Raw genomic sequence first — 20,829 nt, forward strand, 5'->3', positions numbered from 1 at the left:
AATTAAAAAGCGTTCGAATTTTTCTTAATTCACCGTGTGTACAGCGGCAAGGGTCACCCTGTCCAGCATTCAAAGACTGTGATGGTCCGAAGTGTTGCTGCTGAAACTAGGTTTTGCCTGCGCTCGATGTACACATGGATGTTGTTTGCATGGCATCACCAGTGCACCTGTCCTGTATGCAATGATGTGGACAGTGGAGTGGAAAAGCCAGTGCTTGCTATGCCACTCAATGCAAGGCATATTCTATTTTTCATGTTCTTCTGTTAACTTCGAATAAAGTTAATGTAGACAAAACAACTACCTTTAACTAATAGGCTGCACCAGCCTTATTTTTTCCCATTAAGTCTGGGGAAGGTACCTGGGAGGGCAGAAGAGGGCAAACCCAGAAAAAAATGGAATGAACCTATTGATTAGGTGTGCACTTAGGCAATGTGCCACCGTCACTCATGGCAGTGAATGTGGACCACGGATATAGGCAAGATTGCGCTCGACATTATGTATGGGTTTGCAACGTTATGTCTGTAGACTCTAAGATCGCTATAATGTCGTGTGTGTCTGTCTGTCTGTCTGTCTGTCTGTCTGTCTGTGTGTCTGTGTGTCTGCGTTGCCCCTATAGGGTCGTGCACTGTCCAGATCTAAGTCAAGGTACGAAATGGAGTTTGCTGTGATAGTTGTATGTTACTCGTTTTCCTGTTCCAAAACTCAAGTTTTGGAATGCACCTCAAAGTAGACATAAACATGGTACTATTTTGTTCCTTATGTGGTGCATGTGCTGTTGCCAGACCGTCATCTGGTCTAGCTTAGGTACAATGGAGCATAGAGATAGTATAGGTACAATGGAGCATAGAGATAGTATAGGTACAATGGAGCATAGAGATAGTATAGGTACAATGGAGCATAGAGATAGTATAGGTACAATGGAGCATAGAGATAGTATAGGTACAATGGAGCATAGAGATAGTATAGGTACAATGGAGCATAGAGATAGTATAGGTACAATGGAGCATAGAGATAGTATAGGTACAATGGAGCATAGAGATAGTATAGGTACAATGGAGCATAGAGATAGTATAGGTACAATGGAGCATAGAGATAGTATAGGTACAATGGAGCATAGAGATAGTATAGGTACAATGGAGCATAGAGATAGTATAGGTACAATGGAGCATAGAGATAGTATAGGTACAATGGAGCATAGAGATAGTATAGGTACAATGGAGCATAGAGATAGTATAGGTACAATGGAGCATAGAGATAGTATAGGTACAATGGAGCATAGAGATAGTATAGGTACAATGGAGCATAGAGATAGTATAGGTACAATGGAGCATAGAGATAGTATAGGTACAATGGAGCATAGAGATAGTATAGGTACAATGGAGCATAGAGATAGTATAGGTACAATGGAGCATAGAGATAGTATTTCGTGAAGACATCTACAGTGTACAGGAATGGCTGTGATGCTGACTGGGTGGCTGGTTGGGGCGGGTCATGGAGGCAAGGAGGCAAAGTGGCAGTTGAAGCTGCAGATGTTGTTACCAACCATGATGACTTGATTGCCAAGGCTTTCGAGGCACACCGGAAACTTCTCCAACTCCACACCCAGAGAAAATGTACCAAGGGAGGGGAGGGGAGGGGGGGGGAGAGCAGAGCCCTCCCACAATAGCTGTTTCTCGCCACTGGAAGAGACAACGGAAAAGAGGCCGGTTGCATCCGACTGGTTTATCCGAGGCAAATGGGCTGCTCCAGAATATGAAAAAATGTAGGTCAAGGGTCATGTTGCCCTGAGACCCCGATGGGAGGCAGGTAAATGAACATAGACCTACAACCGAGGGAGTAGGGTGTTGTTCACTATCCTGTGGGCTTTCTTTCTGAGTTTTTTTGGCTTCTCCCTGTTATTGTGTGTCTGCTTGCAGGCGTAACCTAAACTACGAAGATGTCCTGGAGGATCTATCCAAGAAGGGCATTTCCATTCGTGTAGCCAGTCCGAAACTTGTCATGGAGGAGGTTAGTAACAATTATACAACCATGTGGTGAAATTGGTGAGTTTCTGCCACGCGGTCAAACGTACCAAAGTACGTATGGAAACCTCGTCGCGGTACGGGATCAAGTCTCACATGGATTTTTCATACCGCTTTCTCAGTTTTCACACGGAGACCAGTCCGTGTGAAGCGCGCTTCACACGGACTGGTCTCCGTGTGAAAACTGAGCGCACAGAGTACATGTGGCGGGAAGTTCGAGCATGCTACAAGCATGCTATGCACAGCAGAACCGGCGCCACGTACGAAAAATCCATGTCAAACTTCACTGCAGTTGACAGGGAGTTTGGTACGTAGTTCCGTGTAGCAGAATCTCTGTAGTAATACGCTCCGCAAGCACCTACCGCACTGTGTACAGTGTTCTCTTGCCACTGTCACTGCTGCTGCTGGCGCCGCCGCTGCTGCTGCTTGTGCAGCTGCTGCTACTGCTGCCAACGTTATTGCTGTTGCATAGTGCAGTGTTTTGCTTGTGTTTTTTTTTTTCTAGTCTAGCAATGAGCTGATCACCTCCACCTGTCCAGATGCTTGCTTGCTTGGGTGTGGGTGTGGATGTTCGGGGGCGTGGATGTTGGTTGATGTTGGTGTGGGTGTTTTTCGACCATGTCGAGGGACGGTGCTTATGTCTGCCTGTCTGGGCGACCTATTGTGTGTGTGTGTGTGTGTGTGTGTGTATGTGCGTGTGCGTGCACGGGTGTGTGTATGTGTGTGTGTGTGTGTGTGTGCGTGTGTGTGTGCGTGCACGGGTGTGTGTGTGTGCGTGTGTGTGTGCGTGGTTTGCTACCGGTGTTGCTCTCACTGTTGTTGTTGTTGTTGTTGTTGTTGTTGTTGTTGTTGTTGTTGTTGTTGTTGTTGTTGTTGTTGTTGTTGTTGTTGTTGTTGTTGTTGTTGTTGTTGTCCCTGTTGTTGTCCCTGTTGTTGTCCCTGTTGTTGTCCCTGTTGTTGTCCCTGTTGTTGTCCCTGTTGTTGTCCCTGTTGTTGTCCCTGTTGTTGTCCCTGTTGTTGTCCCTGTTGTTGTCCCTGTTGTTGTCCCTGTTGTTGTTGTCTCTGTTGTTGTTGTCCCTGCAGGCTCCCGAGTCATACAAGAATGTCACTGATGTCGTAGAAACCTGTAAGTGAATGCAGCATAGAACAGCAGTTGCCAGTTACCATTATTATTGCAATGTACATGTACCTTTAAACCCTATCTTAGGTTTTTGAATACGGTATGCACACGGTTTCCTAAGGACATACAGCTACGTCCATTTACACGAGGATGTTCGTTTTTAAACACATCGCTGTCTAAATTGTCGTTAACTTTATACTCTTGTATCCTGTCTCCAATTGTCGAGGAACACAGCACACTGGAAAGCCAAGAAAAGAAACTTTCCTGCGATCTGTTCTCTTATATAAGTCGTAAACTCTTGTCACCATTGGCATTACACCAATCACTGAAAACAAAATAGTCATCCAAATTTTCGGGCAAGATCCATAAGGATGGCATAACTCCTCTGTAGCTTTGTCATGATTTGAATTTCTACCGCCCACGGCCGCACCAAGTCCTTGGCTACGCAAAATGAAAAGCTCTCCTAATCTCCCCAAAACAAACTTCAAAGTCTTTCCAATTTTTGTCCAAGAGGGCATCTTCAGGGATATGTGACTCCTTTGAACAAAACAACAATATAACTACGGAAAAAGGTAGGGATTCTGATCCATCTTCGGAAACATTCCTGCAGAGAATGAAGTTCAGGGCTCACAGCATCACACAAAAGCGTGGGCGCCATTTTGGACAGGGCCCTGTCACGCGAGCATCATGCAAGCCAGCCAGCATGCCAGAATCGTATACATGCACTCAGGCAGATATCGCAGAAAGCCTTGAAAGTGGGGTGCATTCAAAATGTTCATTTGTACTAGTGCTTTCAGCTAGACCTTTGAAAAGCTAGGAACATACTCTCAATACCCATTGTAAGGATTTGTCCGAGCGTTTTTTTTTTTAAATTCGACCGGGTTTCAATATTACGGGAGAGTGAAAAGTGTGTGCGCTTCTGCCGCACTTGATGTTGAATGAGGGGCCAAAACGGAAAATATGGCTCGGACAATTTCTCGGCAAGATCAAAACAAAAATTTTAAGCCATCAACTGTCCAAATCGACAAAGAAACGGGTACAAACGAACATTTTGAATGGCAAAGATCGTCTTGCTTCCGCGCGCCGAGCGCGACCTCACGACAGCTATTTTTGTGTTCTGCACAAGAAAGAAAGAAAAGCTGTGCGCGGCTCTCACATGAAGCTAGCTCTGCTCTTCACTGACTTCAGTTTCACTAACTGTACTCGTACTGCTTGCCGTAGTTGCTGGGAAACTTCGTGCCGGTGCCCTCTCCTGGATTGCTGCGGATCTCCGTGAGCCTGGATCATGGGCCACACCATGCCTCATGCCTTCTTCTTGCAAGGCAGCCATTCTCCGCTCGTGCTCATCAGCTGACCGGGCGCGATGCCTGGACAAAACACCGCTGTATGTTTCAGCAGCGGTGAGGGTACGGGCAGTCGACTGTTTGGCTTGTAGAAGCTTCACCTGTGCTCTGGCTTTCTTGACTCGCTCAGGCGTTACAGTGGCAGCATACTCACTCATCTGCCTTGCAACATGCTCCATGACATTTTGCGTGACTCGGACGGACTTTCGGCTACTTGCTGACATGGACTGATACAGGTGGAGGCGAGCAGGTGTGGAGTGCAGCACATTCTCCACGAACAAGTGGCTTGCCTGCTTTGACAGTTCGCTCTCGTTCGGATGGATGTAAATATCCGCGATGTTGAACTGCCGTTCGGCAATCACATTGTTGACAGGCATTGCGAATATATAGGTCGCAAACCAGCTCCACAAATGAGGCTCACTGTCTTTGCAAGGACATGACGGACCTGTCTTGTGTGCAAGGCAAACTGCCTCCGGCAAAGCGTCAGCGGGCAGTGGCCATCTGGTGAGCCAGGTGTCGAGGTCCTTGACCTGCCCAGCGACCAGTCCAAGGATAGAAAACTCCTCAAACCAGGACATGGTCGCCTGCCCAAGAAGATGTGCCTTCTGGTCGAGCAGGTTCTGTTCGTAGCAGCTTGCAGCCAGCTTCTTCGGACACTTCAAAGTTAGGGCGAGCTGCAATAACTGGTCATACTTTGCTGGTCCTTGCTCATCGGAGACAGTTGGTGGTGCGCCTTCAGTGAAAGTGGTAATCTGGACAGGAATAGCGCGTACCCGGAGATACGCACGCCAGAACAGATGCCTATGGGCTGTATCAGCACCCATGGCGAAAAGCAGAGGAAAGCGAAGCCACCTAGTGGAGTGTTTGTCGAATGAAGCAAGAACAGCATCCAGCATGGGTTCTTGAACATGTGTGGCGAAGTGTGTGGCGGTTTCTGGCTCCAGCTTGGCCTTGGCTTCAGCTGTCAGAGGCATGGCGTAGTCGCTGTGACGACGCATCAGCTCAGCCATCCGCATGTCTCTGATTACATACGATGGCCACGTTCTTGCTAGGTAGCCAGAGCTGAATTGCAGCTCATCATCGCCGCTCTGGCACTTCTGGAGGCCAGGCATGATGAGCCTGTTCAGTAGTTCGAGCAAGATTGTCCGCTCGACAACAATAACCTCATTAGAGGCCATTCGGATGATATCCTCCCAGATAGAAAAGTGGGATTCTTTCTTTGGAAGGAATCTCAGGATGCGCTTGCCAAGCTGCAGACATGCCTTGCCGTATTTCTCCCACCACTCCAAGTTTGCATGGATGTACGTCCAGCGAGTTTCCACAAACTCCTGTGGAAGTGGAGGTGCTCTTGGCAAAACTCCCTCGCTGACGTACAGTGCCTTGTAGTAGGTTGGCTTCTGGTGGTGTACATACCCAACCTTGTGCTGGAGCTGGAACAGGTTGAAGCTCATCATGCTGCCACGCTGTCCAAAGCCATCGGACATAGCATTACGGAGGGCAATGTTGAGGATGTGGGGGTAGCAGCCAATAAATGTGGTGTTGCTTTTAAAAAGCACACCAAGCTCAGCTGCATGGCCTTTCCTGCTGCCTGACTGGGTAGACGCATTGTCTCCCACGACTCCGCATACCTCTGCCACACCATATATGTTTTGCAACACGTGATAATCCACGGATGCCTGGTTCGCTCCACTACCGGACTGCACAAGGGTATTCGCCAACACGTACCCGACCGGGCAGTCGCTCGTTTCACACCATGTGTGTACGCCAACCATGTGCCGGTCTTCGCCTTGATTATTGCTGTCGTCAGCAAAAACATGAACCTTGTAGCGGCTTCCTTGTAGTTTCTCACGGAGCAGGGCTTTGTCGACTTCTCCGAGAAGTACGTTCCATTCCGCCAACGTGGATGGTGAGATGGTTGTTCCAAATCCTGGTGGTGGAGATTGCTCAGTCAGTAGATAATGAGATAGGAACACCGCCATGGCAGATTTCTGGTTGCTCATGATGCAGGCAAACTTCATGAACCTGGCACGTGCCATGAATGCTTGTGTTTACTCAGGCTTGGTACCGGGCACTAGTGCACACTATACCGTTGTACTCGTTGTGGGCTCATCGCTCTTGTCTAGTTTCTTTTTTGGTTTTTGTTGCAGCTTAGTATGTGCGCTACTTACTCCTCGCAGTGCATTTGCTTGCTCCTTCAGCTTTTGTTTCTGGGCTTCACATTTTATCTCTGCTATCTTAAGCATTTGTCTTATCCGCTCATTTTCACGTTGGAGTGATTCCATAGCCTGTGTATTGGGGTCGTCAGCGAGCGATGCAGTGCGTAACAGAGTAGCTGCAGTACCTGCATGTGCAAGAGGAATCGTGTCTTCAACAGTGGGAGGAACGGTGTGTGCAGCGGCCGGAGGAACGGTGTGTGTAGCAGTGGAAGCTGTGCTGCTGCTGCTGAATAGTGCGGGTGTGGTGTGCTGTACCCCAGAGGCGGACGCGACTCCTGCACTGCTCACCTGCAGTTGTACATGGAAAACAATAGGTAAATAGTTTATACTTAGTGGCAACACCCTGATCAGATACAGTCTGCATCATGAACTATAGTGGTCCCTTTATAATCCACCACCATCAGTGTTACGGAAATAATTCTGTTGGATAAATAAATCTGATTTACTTCTGCATTGTGCGTGAAGAGGACATTTTTGGTTACTGAGAGTTGTGCCGATTTATAGCTAGAGGGTGCTGGTTTATATATAAACTTCTGCATTGAAGAGGGGCGACTCTTACCTTTTGAGCATCTCCGGTTCGAGCAATGTCTTGTCCCGCCTCCAGCGTTGAATAAGAAGTGAGTTCGACCGAGTCATCCGACACATCAGAAAGGTCTGCGAGGTACTCTGGTATGGTAGAGGCAGGGTCGGAGTGTGTGCGGCTGCGCTGTTCACTTGCAGCATCTGCAACCGAACCTGCTGTGTGGTGGTGACCAGTGCCCGCCTACAGGAAGTAAATATCAGTTGTGGAAGCGAGAGTATTATGGGTGGGTCTGGTTTCTTTCCTACACCTTCTCATATGTATTATCATGATGATGTTGTACGTCTTCTTGCAATTGTCTGGTGCATTATTACCATAATGTCAATGCAAACGGATTGATTTACCTCTCTGGCACTGCCGACCTTGGGGGCTTCCGCAACAGCTGCTTTTTTCTTCCACGTGCCACCAACAAAGCGGCTTGGGTTGGGCTTCCTCTTTTTGGACTTAACCTTATCATAGTCCAAAGTCTCTGATGGCCGCCGCCGCGGCGGCATACTTGGTTTACTGTGGGTTTAAAATACCTCAGTTTGTTGCCTCGACAACAGAAAGTACGAATACGAATAGCAAGAGGGGCACCAATAAAAACCAAAACAGAGCGGAAAGGAAGGCTGAACAGGAAGAAAATGAGGACCAAGAAAAGACTCTTCGACCGTAGCGGTACATCTAGCCATGAAAACATCTTGGTTTGCTTTTATAAAGGGCTGAGGTAGACGCGGTCGACTAGTGAGTAGGTCGCCTGAAAACAAAAAAAACCAGGGCGAAGGACACCAGAAGGCGCTCTGTCACGCCCGCGCTCTGAAAATAGATGCAAAAAGCAAAGCACATCGTAGGCTAAAAAATCTAAGTATCCTTCTTCCACCGCAGCGTCGATGTACCGATGTAGGCGAAACAACAATCACGCGGAGGCGGTCTTTCTTGGTTTCATTTTATAGCACAGAGGATGCGCTTTAGTCCCTACCGTCGCCTGAAAAAATGAACAAGCACGACATACCGCATCAGACGCATGCTCAACAGAACTAAGAAGACCCTTCCCCGCAGCGTCGGCATGGTCGATATAGCTGAAAGTCACCTCGGCAAGACGATCTACTTCGGTTTTTGATTTTTAGCTTGGACTGTTGGAGGTTGACACGATCTACATGTACGTCTTGTAGCCGCTACTGCACGCACCGCTTGTCCTTTCTTCTGAACGCGGCAGGTACGTGACTGGGCTGTGAAGCCAGCACAAAAGACTGCCCCAGCTAGGCCAGCGCAAGCTCCCTGTCGTGTGGGCTGTCGCGGACGCGCTTCTCAAAGCGGCACGTGCGAGGTCGCGTGAGGTTGTTTCTATAGTGATCAGTTTCCAAGATGTCCTCCCACGTAATCGCTCTTCAGGCATAGTTGCTGTGAGCCCTGAAGTTGGGCTGTCGGCTATATTGGCCGACCGCCTGGCGGTTGGGTTGGGTCGAGTTGTGAGAAATCATGACTGGCAACGAACCTCGCATGGATGCGGCAGAGGCATGGCAAAATGAAATGAGCTGTCCTGAGTTACTGGCACCTCTGAGATATGGGCAGTGCCCTGTTCCAAGACGCCCGAATAAGAATGTTCCAGAGTACTCAGCTACATAGTGTATGTTGTGTGGCACCTGTTGGCTGTAGCCATGGTTGCTGTGAGTGCTGGATGCACAGCTTCTGTGCTTGTGCTTGCTCACTCACTGCTGCTTGCTCACTCACTGCCCCCTGCATGCACCACTGTTCAGTGCACGACTTAGGACCTCTTCCATTCCTTTGTGCCGAGGCATGCAATGGCTTCTGATTGTTATATGCACTGCCCTATACCTGCTCCTTGGTGTGGTAAGCAGAGTGGCGCAGCGGAAGCGTGCTGGGCCCATAACCCAGAGGTTGATGGATCGAAACCATCCTCTGCTACTTTTTTTCTTTTTTTCTTTCACTATTATTTTCTCCTTTTTGACCCACAGTTTATTGGGAACTCGTGGCCTGGCACGAGGGAAACATGGATGCAGGGAATGGGATTTTCGGTCTTTGACCACTTTGTGGTGGGTCTGATCTACTCACCCCCCCCCCCCCCCCCCCCCACCGTTTAGGAACTACATCTGCGCCTTGATCCAAGAGGGTGGTGGCGTTCCTGCGGAAGCAGAAAACTGGGCCTTTGGGCGAGTCTCACGCGAACCGTGATTTTTTAAACAGTTTTTTGAACAGTGCTGCTCAATGAAATCTGATAAAGTAAGGTAGCTCTGTGCCCGTAGGAGAGAAAATATCAGTCTTCACAGGTCTGTGCCTGCACACACAGCGCCCGGTGCATACTTGACTCGCGCAATTGGATTTCATGGAGCAGCACTGTAGTATTCTAGGGGGGGGGGGGGGGGGCTGTATGGTGTGTACCCCTTCAACCATTCTTCTGGGGGGGGGGGGGGGGGGCTGTATGGTGTGTACCCCTTCAACCATTCTTCGGGGGGGGGGGGGGGGGCTGTATGGTGTGTACCCCTTCAACCATTCTTCTGGGGGGGGGGGGGGGGCTGTATGGTGTGTACCCCTTCAACCATTCTTCTGGGGGGGGGGGGGGGGGGGCTGTATGGTGTGTACCCCTTCAACCATTCTTCTGGGGGGGGGGGGGGGGGGGGGGGGGGGAGCATTGATTCGGTGCATCTTACAGTGATGCTTGTATTTTGGCTAAGCCATCATCATGATGTCTGTGTCTGTGTGTGATATGTATGTGTGTATGTGTGCACTTTGACATAACTAAGCCATCATGATGTCTGTGTCTGTGTGTGATATGTATGTGTGTATGTGTGCACTTTGACATAACTAAGCCATCATGATGTCTGTGTCTGTGTGTGATATGTATGTGTGTATGTGTGCACTTTGACATAACTAAGCCATCATGATGTCTGTGTCTGTGTGTGATATGTATGTGTGTATGCGTGCACTTTGACATAACTAAGCCATCATGATGTCTGTGTCTGTGTGTGATATGTATGTGTGTATGTGTGCACTTTGACATAACTAAGCCATCATGATGTCTGTGTCTGTGTGTGATATGTATGTGTGTATGTGTGCACTTTGACATAACTAAGCCATCATGATGTCTGTGTCTGTGTGTGATATGTATGTGTGTATGTGTGCACTTTGACATAACTAAGCCATCATGATGTCTGTGTCTGTGTGTGATATGTATGTGTGTATGTGTGCACTTTGACATAACTAAGCCATCATGATGTCTGTGTCTGTGTGTGATATGTATGTGTGTATGTGTGCACTTTGACATAACTAAGCCATCATGATGTCTGTGTCTGTGTGTGATATGTATGTGTGTATGTGTGCACTTTGACATAACTAAGCCATCATGATGTCTGTGTCTGTGTGTGATATGTATGTGTGTATGTGTGCACTTTGACATAACTAAGCCATCATGATGTCTGTGTCTGTGTGTGATATGTATGTGTGTATGTGTGCACTTTGACATAACTAAGCCATCATGATGTCTGTGTCTGTGTGTGATATGTATGTGTGTATGTGTGCACTTTGACATAACTAAGCCATCATGATGTTTGTGTCTGTGTATGGTATGTATGTGTGTATGTGTGCACATTGACAATTTGACATAACTAAGCCATCATGATGTCTGTGTCTGTGTGTGATATGTATGTGTGTATGTGTGCACTTTGACATAACTAAGCCATCATGATGTCTGTGTCTGTGTGTGATATGTATGTGTGTATGTGTGCACTTTGACATAACTAAGCCATCATGATGTCTGTGTCTGTGTGTGATATGTATGTGTGTATGTGTGCACTTTGACATAACTAAGCCATCATGATGTCTGTGTCTGTGTGTGATATGTATGTGTGTATGTGTGCACTTTGACATAACTAAGCCATCATGATGTCTGTGTCTGTGTGTGATATGTATGTGTGTATGCGTGCACTTTGACATAACTAAGCCATCATGATGTCTGTGTCTGTGTGTGATATGTATGTGTGTATGTGTGCACTTTGACATAACTAAGCCATCATGATGTCTGTGTCTGTGTGTGATATATATGTGTGTATGTGTGCACTTTGACATAACTAAGCCATCATGATGTCTGTGTCTGTGTGTGATATGTATGTGTGTATGTGTGCACTTTGACATAACTAAGCCATCATGATGTCTGTGTCTGTGTGTGATATGTATGTGTGTATGTGTGCACTTTGACATAACTAAGCCATCATGATGTCTGTGTCTGTGTGTGATATGTATGTGTGTATGTGTGCACTTTGACATAACTAAGCCATCATGATGTCTGTGTCTGTGTGTGATATGTATGTGTGTATGTGTGCACTTTGACATAACTAAGCCATCATGATGTTTGTGTCTGTGTATGGTATGTATGTGTGTATGTGTGCACATTGACAATTTGACATAACTAAGCCATCATGATGTCTGTGTCTGTGTGTGATATGTATGTGTGTATGTGTGCACTTTGACATAACTAAGCCATCATGATGTCTGTGTCTGTGTGTGATATGTATGTGTGTATGTGTGCACTTTGACATAACTAAGCCATCATGATGTCTGTGTCTGTGTGTGATATGTATGTGTGTATGTGTGCACTTTGACATAACTAAGCCATCATGATGTTTGTGTCTGTGTATGGTATGTATGTGTGTATGTGTGCACATTGACAATTTGACATAACTAAGCCATCATGATGTCTGTATGCTGTATGTATATGTGTCCACGTTTTCAGGCCATGCTGCCGGCATCAGCAAGATGGCAATCAAGCTTCGACCCGTCGCTGTTATCAAGGGCTAGTGCTGCTCGTGTTCGCACAGGTGTGTGGCTGTGAGTATGTGTGTGTATGATTGTGTGGCTGTGAGATTGTGTGGCTGTGAGTACTATTGCTGGCGTTACTCTGCCGACACACTAGTCGGCTGTATGCACGCACACACTCTGGGCTAGCCACACTCCGTGACCGTGCACACGATTCAGCCAGCATTATGACAACGGAGTACGATGAGGCGCTTGCACGTCCAAACATCATACATACCCTGTGTCCATGAGAGCGGGCTATGACCAACGGGCTGTGCCCACTGCGAATTACCAGTAGTAGTGCTGCAATGTGTGGTCTTGACAGGCGCCACCACCACCCTCCATTCTTACCGCGCGGAGGCTGCGGCATCTTCTACTGTCCGCGAGCCATTGAGTGCTAGTCTTGCTTCTCATTAGCGGTGGTGTCATCATCACTACTGACTACTGGGCTACTGCTGCTGCTGATAGTGATGTGCTGATCATGTCTCCTCGTTGTAGCCACACGGCTCAGTACTCCCATCAGACCCGCTGATACCATTCTCAGGTATTCCCTGTTCACAGAGCAGGATGCCTTACGTGTATAAGCTCTTTTTGGCTTAGCTTCCATGCTGGTTTGTGCAAGGAATTGTTGAGTTGTTGACTTGCAGAGAAAAGTATATTTCTGAAAGTCTTCATTTAATCTTCAGGCATCGCTTCTAACCTTATCTATGCACGGTTCTGGAGAAATAAACCTGAACAAAACATGCAGAGCTGCATGGCCATTTTATAATTCTTTCTACTCATCCCATTTAGATTTATCTGCAAGTGGTACGCCCACCAAGCTGTTGACTTCCCATGCACTGCTGAATCGTCTTAGCGCTCGTTTGTTCCGTTTTGCTGCACCACCGACTCTCCTCCTTATTTATGTACATCATGTGAAGTGTTGGGTTTTGCTGATATTTAAAAAAAATTGTGCACGAGTTTCAACGGCTGCTAGTCTTGCTGACGAAAACGAGTGTATTGTCATCATAAAAATTAGTTAGGTTGTGCCTCTTGTACATTAACCCAGTATAGTACAGTACTAGTACGGTTGCGCCCGCTGAAATCCGACCCGAAGTGCAAATCTGGCGCCCTGGACACGTCCCGATGACATCATTGTATTCGTACACGTGTACGTCCAGCTCCATACGTGCCACTTCCAGGGCGTCAAGGGCGGTGCAGGTTGGGGGCGCCAAACGTGCACTCTGGGTCAGATTTCACCGAGCGCAACTGTACATAGAATACCTCTCTGTGTACTTAAGTCCTTGGCGCGTGGCGGGCATCTACTCCACAAACAATGCAGCCGTGCATGTACTGTGGTAGTGCATGTGACGGTGTGCGGCATGCAGGATTTTCTTGCCTCGGTACGTACTCGGTCTGGCCAAGAGCAGTTGCATGCGCATATTGCGCAGCACTCCCGAAGTTCTTCAACTTCGCAACATACCGCCGGTGACCATGGCAACTGCACATGCACCATACCTTGTACATGTACCAACAATATTGCAATCTGGACCATCCCGGACACATGGACATGTACCGTACACTAGGCTTTTCCCAAATCGGCTGGCCGAAAAATTCGCCGAAAACGAGACTTATCGAAAAATCGTTAAGCCTTTCGCTGATTTCGGAGGGTTCCCTTGAGAGTCTCAAGACGCCGAAAATCTACCAAATTTTGTTGCAAAGTGCATTTACGAACGAATGATGTTGCTGCAAGCATGACCGCTCGAGCTCTCTACTTCAGTACTTGTAGTAGTACTCGTGTGTTGAGGTCGTGTGACTCGTGTCCTTTGACCTCGTCTCAAACAAACATTTGCCATTACTCAATAGGAAGATCGTTACTAGTAAAATCCCCACATCGGCCGGCCGAAAACGAGACTGCGAAAAATCTCTAAGCTTTTCGCCGATTTTGGAGGGTTTCTTTGAGAATTGCCGAAAATCTCACCAAATTTGAAGCCAATATGCCAACAATTCTTTTACCCGATTTTCCTATAATATTATTCCAATTTTGCAGCCGATTTTCGAGCAATCAGCTGATTTTGCAGCCGAATCTGATGTATTTTTGAGCTTAGCGAAAAGCCGAATAGGCGGAAAAATGGGCCGATTTGGGGAAAGCCTACCGTACACGTACATGTATGTCAAAATTTAAAATTTATTTTCAAAAAATTAAGAGCCAGTACATGATCATTGATCAGATCAAGTCTACAACAGTGATGGCTTTTACAATTACTTCAAAGTATGAACAGGCCCTTTTGCCCAACACTGAGTGTGTGTGTGTCCCCTCTCTCCCACGTGACTTCCCAGTTTTGGCAGTGAGCAACAAGTGTGTGTGTGTGTGTGTGTGTGTGTGTGTGTGTGTGTGTGTGTGTGTGTGTGTGTGTGTGTGTGGAAAAAAAATGAAAAAGACCAAAAAGTAGGGATTCACTGGCCAGAAAAAGCCACTTCATACATGTAGCTGTGTGGTGTAGACCAGGCTGAATAGTGGCGGTCAATTCTTCAGCCTTGCAAGCTGTTGAATCAATGGTGCAATCCCAGCACAAGCTGCTATGGCTTCTGCTGTAGTATCGCTATCATCGCCTCCGGCGATGGGCGTCCAATGGTCCAATGGTGTGTGTGTGTGTGTGTGTGTGTGTGACATGTAGCACTTTCCGACTCGCCACTGGCAATAGTCGATTATTATCTGCAGTTCTACAATGTCATGTACTGGTACTTATGCATACTTCTGAAGTACACTCAACGACCTGTCATGTCTCACCAGAAAGGGGCTGGACAAAACAAGCTACATGACTGTACCTATACGCCACAGTAAACGCTGGTCGTTGGAACCAACCGTACTAGGTCCGTAGATCTTTAGTCATTCTACATTGTTCAAGTAACAGTTACATGTAGTTTGTCCACCGTGACTCGAATAATTATGAGATGAGAGAAGTCCCAGTTCACGTGTAGCTATCCGTGACCATGCTCATGGCGGGAAATATCACCTGGGCGTGGTTGCAGCCTGACAAAACTGTGTTTCCGACCAGGGTCTTCCGTCACTCGCTCGCTATGTGCAAGCAGCTGGTTCTCACTGTCTTTGCCTTTCAGTTGCCTTCCGAGGGTAGCTAAGACGAAGCAACAAAGGCTTCACTGTGCTTCTCTCACCAGGTTGCAAGTGCTAGATTTTTATATTACACGCTTCGCATCGCCTACTACCGTACTTGTAGTATTCAAAATAGGCGCGTCCGCTGCATGGTGTAGTGGGTAGGTTGGTGAATCTGCACCGCGCTTTCCCTAGCCCCTATTGCTGTGGCAGTGTGGGCTGTATACTCTACCAGGTCCAGGTGCCACGCGTGCACGAATTATTTCGGGTAATTAGAGATAGAACTACTCAACTCAGTACTCGACCAAGCAGATGTCTGCAGATCCGAGAAGGTGACTCCGTGGTTAGTTATTGCTTCGCTGGTTCCTTGCTGTTGCTCTCAAGGACGAAGCTACGAATAATAATTATAGAAGTCATACGGTGTGCTTGTGGTTGAGGGGTGGTTGCGCCGGCTTCTTGCCCCGTCAATCTGATCAACAGACTGGTCACGCAGTTTGAACTTCCTGTTTCGCTAAAAAACAAACAGGTGAGAGCCCGTCGCCCTGCCGCTCTGGTGTCGCGGAGCGAAAGCTAGGCGCTAGGCGCTGGTGTAAAATAGAACTGGCACGGACAAGAGGCAAGATTAGAGCTAGAGACTAGTGAAGAGTCCCCTGTAGGGAATATACATGCCCGGCTATAAGTATAACAGATCTCACTTGAACTTTAATACCTGGCCCACACAAGTCCGATTTTTCGGCCGATATCGAATCGTACGAAAAATCCTCAAGATCAAATTGCCTGGTATGGACGGTGTTGTCGCAGATGTTTCCGACAAAAAAATGTGTGTATCACCCAGTCAGGCGATTTAATGTCGGAGTTGGTGTCGGAGCATCGGCCGAAAAATCGGCCCAGTTTGGGCCAAGCATTAGGCTTACGAAAATTAATGTGAAGTCCCTGCCGATGCATCACCTGCACACTGATATGCCTTGCCACAATGCGCGGGCAATTATACTCTTGTCTTACAGTCAGTGGTCGGCAGAGGAGAAAAAGCAGGGGGTACTCCCTGTAGAATGAAGCCAGCGTATTCCGTACTCACTCAATACCGGGAGCAGCTCTTTCCCCAATACCCCCCAGTATCCATGCTAAAAGGGTGTAGTACTGAGAATATGGAAACCAATGCACTTGGGAAATATTGTCAATTTGTCATGGTATTCACTTGCTTGAGGGAAAGGTGGAAACGGGAAAAATACGAACGGGAAGAGTCTGAAGAAAAAATGTCATGGTAAGTGCCATTTTAGGAAGCGCGTTGCAAAGCTGGAATTTACACCGTGCCGCGCGGTCAACAAATAAGGTACCAGAACTTGAAGTGCGCACATCCTTGTCATCGGGCTATGCAACTGTGGTGAGAAACACAAGCAGCTTAGGAAGTTTCACTTGTGCCAGGCCACCACCATGCCTGAGATAGCAAGGTGGCAGATGTAGCACCTAGCGGCGAGGGTGAGGTGGTAACTAAGAATTAGTCCCACGGCCTGACACGGGGACAAAACCTCATCAGCTGCACCCATGTTGCCCTCACTCCGAGTCGATCTCGGGACCTTGTGATTCGCATGCAGGCAAGCCCCAGACATCTCGGCCAAAGCCCTGGTATTTTTACCTGTATGCGTAATCACTTTTGTCATGTACTTCCAAGTAGTAGCTTTATTACACTATTTGCCATGCGAACCGGTGGACCTGGAGATCAGTCCACTTGAACTGCTGTTTAAGGAAATAATCATTAATAGCAGTACTCGCATGCCATATCTCCAGCTTTCCCCCATCAAAACCTATCATACATGACTGTATGGGATTCAGAGTAACGGGTATTTCAATGGATAAGCGGAAGTATGTGAGAATGGGTAAATTGGGCTTTCATCACACGAAGAGGCTGTTCTTTAAGAGGGCCGGTGTGAGTTTCAAACGGTCACCACGGGAGATCCAGACATGCTTCTAATCGGTGTCTTGTTTTGTGTGTTCTGACAGACACCGACATGGATATCAGATTTCTTCTGCTGACCATGTGCGTCGTCGTACACACAGTGCACTCTCATCCTCCACCCCGGAATGGTATCAACATCGCTAATGATGATGGTAAGTTAAGTTAGTCATATTATGGCAATTCCTCGGCAATACTATTCCTGTTTAGTCATGGTCGCACACGGGAAGGATATCCTTAATAGCTGCACCAGCGTTCACTCTCTAGACTTTCACCCCCGAACCGTGCCTGAGTTAGGTCCCACCAAGGCTATTTCTCTTCTGTGGTATATCTTCTCCTGTTTCTGCAACAGCCGGGCTGAAGGAGAAGAGAACGGAGGTGCTGGTAAGAGTTCTCCACTAGTACCGTTATTGGCTCCACTAGTACCGTTATTCCGGGCTGTTTTGTACTTTATGTCTTTTGCAGCATGAATGTTCATGCACTGCGAGAAGTACGGAGCCGCTGCTATTACTCCAGCTAGGGTTAAAACGAACCATACACTACTGAAAAATAGCACCCTGTCTTGAACACTGTAAGAGCACATAGTCAGTTTCCTCGGAGACAAAAATGCTAGAACACTAAGCTAAGACTATTCAGAAATCTTGGTGTGAAGTTAAGGTAAAGAATGGACTTCTAGTGATCTGTTGCTTACCTATAATTAATTATTTATTTATTTAATTCTCTGGTCTTGGTGGCTTTTGCTTCGTTTCTTTTTCTTAATTCATGGTGGCTCTTGCACATACAGTAAAACCTGGTGTAAGCGACCACTGTGTTTAGCGACCACTTGCCTTTTTTTCTCCATGCATGGACAGTTCTACACAGAAACTGCACTGGATACAGCGACCACCTGCCTTGCGTGACCAGTGACCGCCTTTTAGTGTACCAAGTGCCATATTGGACCTGCACACAGGGACCCCGCAAAACTAACCCAAAGTGCCATCTTAGCTGTCAGGTTTGACAGCAACAGGGTTGAAGTGCACTCTGATTCATGTGCATACAGTCAACAGAAGTGACAAGGGACAGTGCAGGATGCGCTGCATGCACTTGAGTGAGACGTGCTTTGCTGCAGAAAGTATTCTACGCTCCACACCTGTCGATATGAGTACAATCATGCACATGTTTGCACACAATAAAGATGTCACCAATGTATGGGACCTGGTTCCAAAGACCACCTGGCTCTAGCGACCGCTCAAGTTTTGCTTGCACCGTGAGGTGATCGCTTAAACCAGGTTTTACTGCACATGTACAGTGTAGTATTAGATAACCTAATACTAGTTTTGAACTAGTATTAGGTTATCTAATACTAATTCAAAACTAGTATTACATAAACCTTGCTATAGTTCACAAATATTGTTAGATTGACAGCATGAAACAAGCTAAAACTCCCCAAGCATAATGAGGGTCAGAACCGGGTTCAACACCCATATGGTTCAAATGGTCCTCATGGACCGGGGGCTCTGCCAACCGTGGATGGTTGTAGTAAGGTCTCTGTTTCCGAACACAGTGTCCTCCACCTTGTTTCATGCTGTCAATCTAACAACATGTACATGTACAGTGTAGTAACAATCTGATTTCCTGGCATTTTGTATTGTGTCACAATTTGTGTGCGTGCCCATTCAGGAGCGCCTAGAGAAAGTTCTGAAGCAGCTACTCCAGGAAGAGCTGCAGCAAGTCAACGCTGCACAACACGGTCTACAGAACAGCAAGGCTGAATCTGGTGCCACTGGCAAGCTGAGCGTTGATGAAGCCCTGAAATCCACCCAAGAGCTCAGCGATACCGACCTGTCCGAGGTATTGAAGGCAGATGATGATGGCCAAGTTGCATCACAAGCACACAAGCAGAACTCCCAGCTGTGTTGCAGGTGCTACATTGCTGTACCCCGTGGTTGTACGTGCTGCGTGTAATTATTGCACAGTCATCTATGATCTAGTACCTTGCTGTGCCACCACATGGCACTCCATGTATGATCACACGCGTTCATGATCACCCCACCTACTAGCATGTGGTCTAGCTTGTCACCGTATTGTACACATCCGATCCGGTTCTGCATCCTTCTCTCTTCTTCTACTTCTTCTAGCACCTTCCATCCAGTTCTGATAATCTGGAGTGATTTGCATTTCTTTGTTCTTTTTGTTTATGTTCGCAACGAAGTAAAGTCAAAATCTACTGCTCTCGCAGGTTTGGTGTGTGTGCTCGTAATAAGTTCAAGGATTGAACTTTACAAGCAAGACATGATGGAAACTCATGAGAAATTCATTCAAACGCTCACAGAGTCCATTTACCAACGCATCAAGGCCGAACAGGCTGCACCAGCTCCGAGCAAGCAGCAGCAGCAGCTAATGGATGCTGACTCCATGCGCAGCAACAGCAGCAGACTGTCAATGTTGCTGAGGCGGATCAGAAGACTGTGTCTGCCCATGACCAGGACACTCAAGACTTGCTGGCTGATCTCACATGGTGAGACCTGCAGATGGTGTATACGATCTACTCTCCATAAGCCGTTCACTTCCTGCTGTGGTCAGCATTGCATGACTCATCCGTAGCAAGTGACATATGAATCATGCTGTGACGTACGGGCATACAAGTACATGGTGTTCCTCCCATTTGCAAACTCTATGTCAGTATGTGTACGTGTGTGGTGTGTATGTGTTTGTGTGTGTGTGTGGTGTGTGTGTGTGTGTGTTGGGGGGGGGCTGTTTGCAAGATCGCGCAGGTCTCTCCAGTGGAGGCCGGAAAGAAGAGAGATTCAGAAGGAATGTTGGAAAGATGACACCATTGAACCTCCCAAACAGGCCAAAGGTCGACAACCCCTGGATTCCCCAACCTCTGGCTGGACCTGGAAATGATCCCATTGATGGGCCGTGATGGCCCACCACGCCGCAGTCTAGTAAGTGAGTGATGGCAAGGGCGGAGAAATAAATTGATGGCCTCAAGCTATCCGTTCCGGGATCCAACTGTATTTCCCCGCCCCCTAGTGAAGGTAATACTTGCTTGTAGTGTAGTGAGAATTGCGGATCAAAGTGGGTCTGATCTTTACTCAGCAGGGCGTGGAGGCTGCATTCCATTCATGGATGGTGTCATGGGGTCGGGGGGGGGGGGGTCGGAGACTCGGAGAGTGAGCTCCAGGGTGCAGCGTCTGTGCTAACTGGTGCTGCATGCTGGTGTTGCTCCTCTTGCTGGTGGCGAGTTTAGCGCCGGTGCTGGTTAACGACTTCCATCGGTCACAGTCATGGCCGTCAAGATCGGTGGGCAATGATTCCAGTGGGGCTTGTAGAGGCATGTGATTGCTACAACTAACTTGCCTCCGCGTAGTGAGGCGCTAGGCTTAGGAGCCTCCGAGATGCGAGTGACGGTACGACCCCGAGCCGATGAGAGTTAGGGTTCGGCGCTGTACTTGGTCCAGCCGGTCAAGGCTAGACTGGGACGCCATGAAAGTGGGCAGTGCCGCAGAACTGCATGGGCGGACGAAGTCGCGGTAACGGTGCACGGCACATTCGCCGTGACTTTGTTGTGGAGGTTTGGCAGAGCCTTCCTCACGAAGCCCAGGCGGTGGTGAGTGACCACGGGCTGCAACTTGTCATCATAAAGCCTCTCTTACGGGCGAACAAACGCAATTTGCCATGGTGGAGGATTGGTTCACAACTCACACACTGAAAACGATGAAAGGTAGCATGTC

The 20,829-nt window shown here is 47.7% G+C and overlaps 2 protein-coding genes across 3 annotated transcripts in view; both read left to right on the plus strand.

The window, feature by feature from the left end:
* LOC135809461 (RNA-splicing ligase RtcB homolog) overlaps window positions 1–13,034 on the plus strand; it is a 28,633-nt gene extending 15,599 nt beyond the window's left edge. Inside the window, exons 17-20 of the mRNA XM_065322818.1 lie at window positions 617–645; window positions 1,917–2,007; window positions 3,105–3,147; window positions 12,007–13,034. Of these exons, the coding sequence (XP_065178890.1) occupies window positions 617–645; window positions 1,917–2,007; window positions 3,105–3,147; window positions 12,007–12,071 (228 nt within the window). The 3' untranslated portion in view covers window positions 12,072–13,034. The remainder of the gene's footprint in view (window positions 1–616; window positions 646–1,916; window positions 2,008–3,104; window positions 3,148–12,006) is intronic.
* A 2,131-nt stretch (window positions 13,035–15,165) lies between these two features.
* LOC135810818 (uncharacterized) lies at window positions 15,166–19,319 on the plus strand. 2 transcript variants are annotated; one of them, XM_065324248.1, is made up of 4 exons: window positions 15,166–15,688; window positions 17,161–17,268; window positions 17,466–17,497; window positions 18,773–19,319. In XM_065324248.1, exons 2-4 carry the CDS (start codon window positions 17,169–17,171, stop codon window positions 19,055–19,057), a joined length of 417 nt encoding a protein of 138 aa, XP_065180320.1. In that variant the 5' UTR covers window positions 15,166–15,688; window positions 17,161–17,168; the 3' UTR covers window positions 19,058–19,319. The 2 variants fall into 2 exon arrangements, with proteins under 2 accessions (XP_065180320.1, XP_065180321.1); XM_065324249.1 differs by having other exon boundaries at window positions 15,166–15,505.
* Window positions 19,320–20,829: the final 1,510 nt, after the last annotated feature.

This window comes from Sycon ciliatum, chromosome 2 (assembly GCF_964019385.1).
Source record: "Sycon ciliatum chromosome 2, ocSycCili1.1, whole genome shotgun sequence".
Lineage (NCBI taxonomy): Eukaryota > Metazoa > Porifera > Calcarea > Leucosolenida > Sycettidae > Sycon > Sycon ciliatum.